Source organism: Camelina sativa, chromosome 14 (assembly GCF_030686135.1).
Source record: "Camelina sativa cultivar CO46 ecotype springtype chromosome 14, ASM3068613v1".
In the NCBI taxonomy this organism is placed as follows: Eukaryota; Viridiplantae; Streptophyta; class Magnoliopsida; order Brassicales; family Brassicaceae; genus Camelina; species Camelina sativa.
In genome coordinates, this window is record NC_141893.1 from 17,348,061 (window position 1) to 17,356,505 (window position 8,445).

The window sequence follows — 8,445 nt, forward strand, 5'->3', positions numbered from 1 at the left end:
GGGTTTAGAAACATAAGATCCATTCGGATATTTTTAGATTTCGGGTAGCGTTCGGGTAAACACCCATCGGGTTTAGATATTTTCGGGTTTCACCTAAAATCTCAAATTATATTTTGGGTTCAGATCAGATTTGTAATTTTTTAATCCAAAGCAAAGTAAAAGAACCCAAAATCAATCCAAATTCATTAAAAATGATTATAATCATAAATTTTTAAACAAAACCAAAGTTATCAAACCAAATTGAATTCATGAAAAGAAAAGAACAATTCTAAATAACAAAATACCAAATTCACAGGCCGATAATTTTTGACTTCTTAAAACATCAAATGATATCAAATTCAAAGTTAAAACTATATAATCTATCTAAATTAACATATAAAAATTAACATATTTAAAAATGAAAACTAATTTATCTTGTAAATTGTAATAGTGATTATAAAATGATTTCCGAAACTTGTAAATTAACTTAACCTATTGTTAAATATATATAACTTTGGATAGTTTCGGGTATTTGTTCGGGTGTTCGGATATATTCAATCGGGTTCGGGTACCCATTTCATTTACTAAAAACATCCAATTGGATTTTTTTAAAATTCGGATTCGGGTATTTTTAATCTGGTTCGAGTTTAATTTTCGGATTCGAATATTTTGCCCAGCCCTACCTACGCTCGACAAAAGATTCTAAACAAAACAATTAACGACAACTTAAAACCGGAAAAAATATAACACAATAATTAGACAACCTAACCCGTCGTCCGTACCTCCAAATCTATGACAACAATAAACTATGAAATTAGTTTATAATGTGTAAGATTCTGTTTTAGATTATTTGGTATGAATTTTTATTTTATTTTTTTGATATTAATTAATCAGTGTTTTGTTAACCAAAAACATAATTGAGTATGTACTTTTTAACTCTGGATAAAACAAAATCTCCCTAGTTTATTCTGTATCAAATTGGTTTTGGGTATAAAGATTTACTTTATAGTTTAGTTTATACGCGTTAAGTATCCTTTGTATTTGGATATTACAAATCAAACTATAGTGTAAAAGTCTATTTAAACATTAAACCCTAAATCGAGTTTTCAAACTCAATCTCTAAAAAAAAAAGGCCCTAAATTGGATTATCAAACCCAACATAAACCCTAAAATATTTTTTATACACCATATATTTTGGAACCAACCCTAAATTTAAATCTTATACCCTGATGATATTCAAGACCATGTCAATACTAACCTCAGTAACCTGTTACATCAGTTTATAGTAAATTCCCCCATAAATGTTTGGAAACTCCCAAAGAATTTAAAGATCATTCAGGCCAATTGTGGGGGAGAATTGCTAAAATGACTTTCCCTGAACTGGTAATAATGATTTTTAATATCTTGAATAATTCCTTGACTTTTTGTAAATCGAGGTGTACTCTAATATCACGTAGCAAAACGTTATGTAAAAAGAAATTGTCAGAAAGAGAAATCGTGTATGCATGTTTGATTTAACGAGAAACGAATAAGTCTATAATAAAAAACGAAGGAAGTAGTCCAACAGATCAAGTGGAATTGGTACATAATGAAGCTACTTTTTATTAACTAGTGCAATATAACGTAATTTAAAGGAAAATGTCTAAAACAAATCAGATTGCTAAAGTGTGCGCTGATAATAATTTTTTTTTCTCTAGTCTAAAGCCATGCTTTTCTAGCAAGAAACCTGTCATTAGAGCAAACGTGTCTGTTACGTTTGAGGCAATGATGTCTTATGTTACCGAGAGCGCCTGAAATGGCCGATCGCTCGTGGCCGTTCTTTAGAATGGTGACATGCCGCTTGCGCAAGCTCTTTCAACACTTTGGACTCGTTTATAGACTGATGGGAACAAGTCCTTGTTGATTTGATATCTACACCTAATAACTAAAATTTATCCATGGTCCGATTTTAAAAAAATCTTCTTGGTATAGCTTACAGATTTTCAAAAGAATTTACTGAAACTATATATCTATTTTTATTCCAACTCAGGTATTTAATAACATTTTTTTCTCAAAAAATCTGTTACTTCGAAAATTCTACCCGACCAGGTTCATCTAATAAAAATATTAGTTGACTTGAACCATTTTTTATATGAGGGATGTAATAGAGTGGAAACTTCTGAACTTATTAGTTATTACATGCATATTCCCAAAAGACTTCGTCAGTTATGTCAAAACCAAAAAAACTCCACCCAAAAAAAAAAAAAATGTAATATCTTAATACTTAAATATTTAAAATTTCAACATGACACATCAAACAAGAAAAGATCGCGCAACAATCCATAAACGCGTTAGGTAAATAACTTTATTATATAAACTTTGGTCGATATAATTTTATGTTTTCTAATTTACTCTTGTAAGTATTGTATTTCATCCTCGTTTGCAAATATTTCAAGAAAGTTTTCCTCAATCATTGAAGCTTTTCCCGGGTACGTAAGTGGTATACATTGATAATTTTACTCACAGTTGTTACTTTTCACCTTTACAATCTGATATATATATATATATATATATATATATATATTAATTGTTACATCAAACAGCTATATATGGATGCTTCCCAGCCTTCAGCGTCAGAGGCAGTCAAAAAAGCTGTTAAAAACATAGTTCTGGTGGGACGTACTGGGAACGGAAAAAGCGCCACTGGAAACTCTCTCATCGGAAACGAAGTGTTCCTCTCGGAATCAAACGCAGCAGGTGTTACCATGACATGTCAGACATCTAGAGCTGTGACACCAGATGGTCTGGTAATCAACGTGATTGACACCCCTGGTATGTTTGGGCTTTAAACTCAACCGGTCTTAATATTTGACCATATTTATATAGTTTTGTGGAACCAAGCGTTTATATAGTTTATCAAAGTCAAGGTTTGATGATACAGGTCTGTTTGACTTGTCGGTGTCTGCTGAATTTATCAGTAAAGAAATCATCAAATGTCTTACCCTCGCGGAAGGAGGATTACATGTTGTGGTGTTAGTTCTATCAGTGAAAAATAGAATTACACAAGAGGAAGGGAACACACTTAGTACCTTGCAGGTCCTTTTCGGGAGTGAAATCGTTAAATATTTGATTGTTCTATTCACGGGCGGTGATGAGTTGGAAGCAAATAACCAAACATTCGACGGTTATTTTCTTCAAGGCTGCCCTGATTTTCTGACGGTCAGTGATTTAATAATTTTGTTTATATTTTGGATTATTTGTCTGTTTGTTTTTTGAACCGATTGTGCAATTCCAGACGGTTCTTAGAGAGAGTCGAGGCAGAAAGGTCTTGTTTGATAATAAGACTACGGACGAAGGAAAGAAGGCTGAGCAAGTCAAACAGTTTCTTGCGCATGTCGCATCGATTGAAGAGCTCAATGATGGGAAACCGTTTACACACGAAATGCATCTTAGGATAAAGGTGAAGATTGTGGATATGCGTACACTTACACACTGCGTTGCTCAATAGAATATTTTGTTAATGTTAAAATATTATTCCACTGTTTGTTTCTTAGGAAGAGGCTGAAAGGCTCAAGGAACAACAAAGGGAGGTTGAAGCTAGAAACCTTGGAGAAGCAGAGTTGGCAGATTTAAAAAAGGAATTACAAGAATCGTATGAGAGTAGGATGAGCCAAATGCAACAAATGGTGAATATTTATTCCTAAAGATGATAATGAATGATTCACATTCCAACATCGTTTAACGATCAACTCGTTTCTTACAGATGGAGAATACGCTAAAAGAGACTTCTGCTGCACAAGAGAACATGTTGCGTGTGCTCCAGAAGGCACAGAGCGACAATGAATCTATACGCAATGAGCACGATCATGGGGAACAGAGGCGGATGATGATTCAGCTTGGGCTTACTGTGCCTCCGGTAATAGTGACGGGGTTGGGATTGCCATGTACCATCTTGTAATCAATATGTCTCACCAAGATCAAGTCAAACGTCAATCCGTTCTGCACCTACGTCCTCCAAATTTCATAAAATTTTCTTTTATGTGTGCTTCCAGGTTTCTGTTTGTTCTATATTCTCATTCCCTTGCAAGCCTTGTTGTACGCCCAGATATGTATAGATAATAATACTGCTTAAAGAACGGTTACATTGTAGATGACAAAAGATTTACTTATAATCTCTGTTTTAAAAATCCGTGCCTAGCACCGATTACGCCCCGCAAAATCGCTAGATCCATCCTCTCCGCCTCGATTAATGACTAATCCCCGCCTAGCATCGATTATCTAATTACCTGTTTAATTTTATTATAACCCATCTAATCCGATTACTAACCGCTTAATTTAGTATATAATGATTATTTTTAAAGCCAAATATAAATCAAATATGTATTTTTTTTTGTTATTTAGACATTTAAATTAAGAGTTTATGATGTTTTACGTTAACTAATGTACAAAATTTTAATGAAAATCATAAATTTTCTTTTAAAATTACGTTTTGTGCGTTTACCGTAATTGTAAAGACAATACTATAGTATTATATTTTATTTAATATTTTTCTTTTAATATAAACAGAATTATACATATATTTAATACTATATATTTTTATACTATTATTAATTTAATAAAATAACCCTAAAGCTACTCCCTGATTAATCCCCGCTTAGTTTCCGATTTTCTCGCTAGGCGCTAGGCCCACTCCAACCGCCCGACTAGCGCCTAGCAATTTCTAAAACAGGGCTTATAATACACCGATGACGAACATGGTAAAGGACTTTTATAAGCAAGGTTACCAAAACTAGCAAATGACTAATCATGTCAAAACTAGACCACTTCTCTTGTTTTATCATAAGATCAGTAGCTTTTCTCTTTATAATTCTGAAAAGTTAAGATCGAAATTCTGAACGTGAATATAAGAGCATCTCCAATGGTCCTCTATTTTTGACTTTATTCTCTATTATAGAGTAATTTTTGCTCCAATCCATCTCTATTTTTATTTTTATAATAGAAATTGCTGTTTTTTTCTCTATAAATAGAAGAACTCTATTTTTACCTCTATAAATAGAATTGAACTATTTTATTTATGACAAAATAAATAAAATAAGTATTTTAAGAACTAATAATATAAATTTAAGTATACATTTTTATTCTAAAATATTGAGACTACCATTTGCAAAAGATAATTTTATAAAAGTGTTACAAGATTTAAAGTAAAATGGATTAGTTTGCAATTTTTATAAATAAAAGATGTTAATTGTCAAATAAAAATATATCTATTTAGAATATTCTTTTATAGAGGATAAATAGGAAAAACCATTAGAGTAAAACTAATTTTTATCTATGTTGCATGGAAACTCTTTTTGAGGTGCGGTTCCCATTTCCGAAACGTTTCGGAAACAGAAACTCATGGAAACTCGGAAACAAGGCACAAAAACACGATTCCTAGAAATTTCTGTTTGGAAACACGATGTAAACTACATTTCCGTTTTGGAAACACGATGAAAACTTCTTTTTTAATTTGAAACTTAATAAATAAATATTTTTAAAATATAAAACTTCATTATAGATATAAATATATAATATTATTAGTGTTTTAATTCAACTATTTAATATTTATATTTGAAGTTTTATTTATTGAAACTTTTTGATATGGTTTTTATGTTTGGTGTTTTATTTTATATATATATATATATAAATATATAAATATATATATAAATATATAAATATATATATAAATATATAAATATATATATATATATATATATATATATATATATATATATATGTATATCTACATACGTTTCCAAAACGTTTCCATTTCCTAATTTTTGGAAAAAACCGTTTCCTATTTCCGAAACGTTTCGTTTCCGCGTATCCGTTTCGGTTTCCATGCAACCTAGATTTTTATTATAGAAATGCTCTATTATAGAGATACTCTATTATAGAGAAAAAAAGAAGGAAAACCATTAGAAATGGTATAACAATCAACTCAAATTCGTCCAGGAGATTCACATGCACCCATCGTTAGTTATATTTCTACTAGTCTTCGATAATAAAATTATATAATGAAAACCTTTTTCAGATTTCGATAAAGCTTATCTCGATAACAGATTGATGCATTTTCCCAGTTTTTTCGGGAGTTCTTTTCTCCCCTTTTTTCAGACCTTTCCATATTCTCTCTGAACTTCATAATCTCACCGCTCGATTGTTTCTGAATTTTCTTCGGCGTTTTTTTTACAACTTCACAATGGACCTGCGGTCAGCGATGGACAATCGTTTGTTTAAGGTAATCTGTTACTTAACTTTCGCAGGAAACAACACATATAAATCCGCGTTCTTATTAGGTTTAATATGTTCATGTTATTCAGTTACTTAACTTAGCTGGCAATGACGCATCCGCCATCTTCTAAACTAGTTCTGCACTTTATAATCATTCTAGAGAAATAACGACAATTATTATTGAGATGAGATCATGAGAATGCTGAAAGACTTGTAAGTTTTACTTGTACACACGGGGCGAACCGATCCTATTGGGGTGAAAATGCTGAAAAACTTTTTTTTTCTAGATTTATATATGTATTATTATTATTATTATTAATTATTTATTGTTATCTATTTGCGTAACTTCATATGCACCTAAGTAGTCGCCTGATAATAGTAGCTTAGGACCACAATTTTGTCATAATTAAAAAAAACAGAAATAGTTTTATAATGCAAGTTAAAGAAAGACCCGTCAAATACAATTTTTTTAGTGAAAAGAATACTTTCACTGGTTCTATATAAACTTGAAATTAGTAAATTATCTACATCTATATCAAGAGTCAGCATTAACCTCATGTGCGTCCCCTATCTCGCAATTGCTCTTTTTTCTTTTACTTTTTCTATTGCATTGCACCTAGCAATTTGTCATATTGCATTACGTCTATGCTTTTCCGTGCAGAACTATGTTATTTTTTTTTAATTAATAAAATATTTTTTATGTATTGATCAGAAGTATCACTTCCGATGGAAAACGTAATTTTGGTTGGGCGTACAGGGAATAGAAAAAGCGCCACGGAAAACAGCATCCTACGAAAACATGTGTTTGTTTAGAAAGCACACGCAGGAGGTGTTACTATGGAATGTGAGTCACAGATAATTCAGACACCTGCTGGAGGCCCCAAACTTAAGAGTGATTGACACTCCAGGTACTTTGACATATAAGTTTATTTGTTCTCTAATGGCATCAAATTGTACGTAAATGGTTAACATGCTGAGTGGGATGAGGTGCAGGTTTATCTGATCTGACATCGTCTGCTGACTACATAAGTAAGGAAATCGTTAGATGCCTACATCTAGCGGAAGGAGGACTGCATGCTGTAATTTTAGTTTTATCGGTGAGGAATCAAGTTACAAAAGAGGAAGGGGTTGTACTTGGCATCTTATTGTTGTTTGTACGGGCGGGGATATTTTAGACGAGGATGGGGAGACAATTGAGTCCTATTTGGATGGTTGCTGTAATGACCCTCACCAAGACTAAAAATCCAAATTAAAGTTTTGGAGAAAAAAGTCCGTAAAAGACTTAGTAAGAAAGAGAAGAAAAAAAAATAAGAAGAACGACCGAAGGAAGTCCGAAAGAAAAATCAATAAATCCGAAGATAGCCAATGGCCGGTGTTCGAGAGGCTAAGTCCAAAAGAAGTCGAAGAAGGAGAATGGCCAAGTCAAAAACCTCAAAAAGGCCAAGAGAAGGTACGAACGGACATACGCGGACGGAGACGGTACGGACGAACTTACACGGACGGGGACAGGACGGACGGACATACATGTTCGGAGGCGGTACGGACAGACGTACAGGGATAGAGGCGGTATGGTCACATCGGACGTACGCGGACAGAGACGGTACGCACAGGCCGTACATAATCAGACAAGGACAGTACGGACCAGGTAAATGAACGCATGCGGAACTATCGGGAAGTTGCAGTACTGACGATGGAGATGCGATACGGATGGAGAACGTACGAACATGACCAAGAACGAGCAGATGTAGTGGACGAAGCGTGCAGCAAATGCAGTTTTTGCGCGGAAACGCTGTACCGACCAGACAGCGGTCCGGAAATTAAGGAGCGATTGTCTAGCGATTCAAAGAGATTTTTCTCACAAAATCAACCAATGGGCTTTCATGCAAATGTGAGGAATAACCATTGTGTTGTTGGCACAAAAATGAGACATAATCATTATGTCTTAAGGAAGTGGTCAATGGGAGTTCATGCACGCATGCAAGAGAAATGAGAGATTCTATCGCATAAACCTATCAAGACGTTGGAGTAAACCGAGTCGCGTGATAAAGAAGAGAAGTCAAGAAAAGCTCAAGAAAGAGAAGAATCAAGTCGAGGAGATTCTCAAAAACAAGGAAAGGAGAGGAAGTTCAAGATCACCACAGCGGAGTAGCAAAGTATAGGTGGTGATGGTGATAGTAAGATGAAGACGCGGATGACAATAGGCATCAGCACCATACT

General features: G+C 33.5%; 1 protein-coding gene across 1 annotated transcript; it reads left to right on the top strand.

Moving 5' to 3' along the window:
* Positions 1 to 2,363: 2,363 nt before the first annotated feature.
* On the top strand, positions 2,364 to 4,145 carry LOC104741962 (immune-associated nucleotide-binding protein 3-like). The gene is made up of 6 exons (XM_010462909.2): positions 2,364 to 2,447; positions 2,562 to 2,790; positions 2,900 to 3,177; positions 3,254 to 3,418; positions 3,513 to 3,644; positions 3,722 to 4,145. The coding sequence occupies exons 2-6, from the start codon at positions 2,568 to 2,570 to the stop codon at positions 3,914 to 3,916; spliced, it is 993 nt and encodes a 330-aa protein (XP_010461211.1). The 5' UTR covers positions 2,364 to 2,447; positions 2,562 to 2,567; the 3' UTR covers positions 3,917 to 4,145.
* The last annotated feature ends 4,300 nt before the right edge of the window (positions 4,146 to 8,445 follow it).

What these genes read in the sequence shown, in the direction of transcription:
- LOC104741962 (XM_010462909.2), top strand. Translation starts at nt 2,568, where the DNA reads ATGGATGCTTCCCAGCCTTCAGCGTCAGAGGCAGTCAAAAAAGCTGTT. An exon ending in GCTGCCCTGATTTTCTGACG is followed by an intron (nt 3,178 to 3,253) that starts GTCAGTGATTTA and finishes GTGCAATTCCAG; the next exon opens with ACGGTTCTTAGAGAGAGTCG. An exon ending in TGAGCCAAATGCAACAAATG is followed by an intron (nt 3,645 to 3,721) that starts GTGAATATTTAT and finishes CGTTTCTTACAG; the next exon opens with ATGGAGAATACGCTAAAAGA.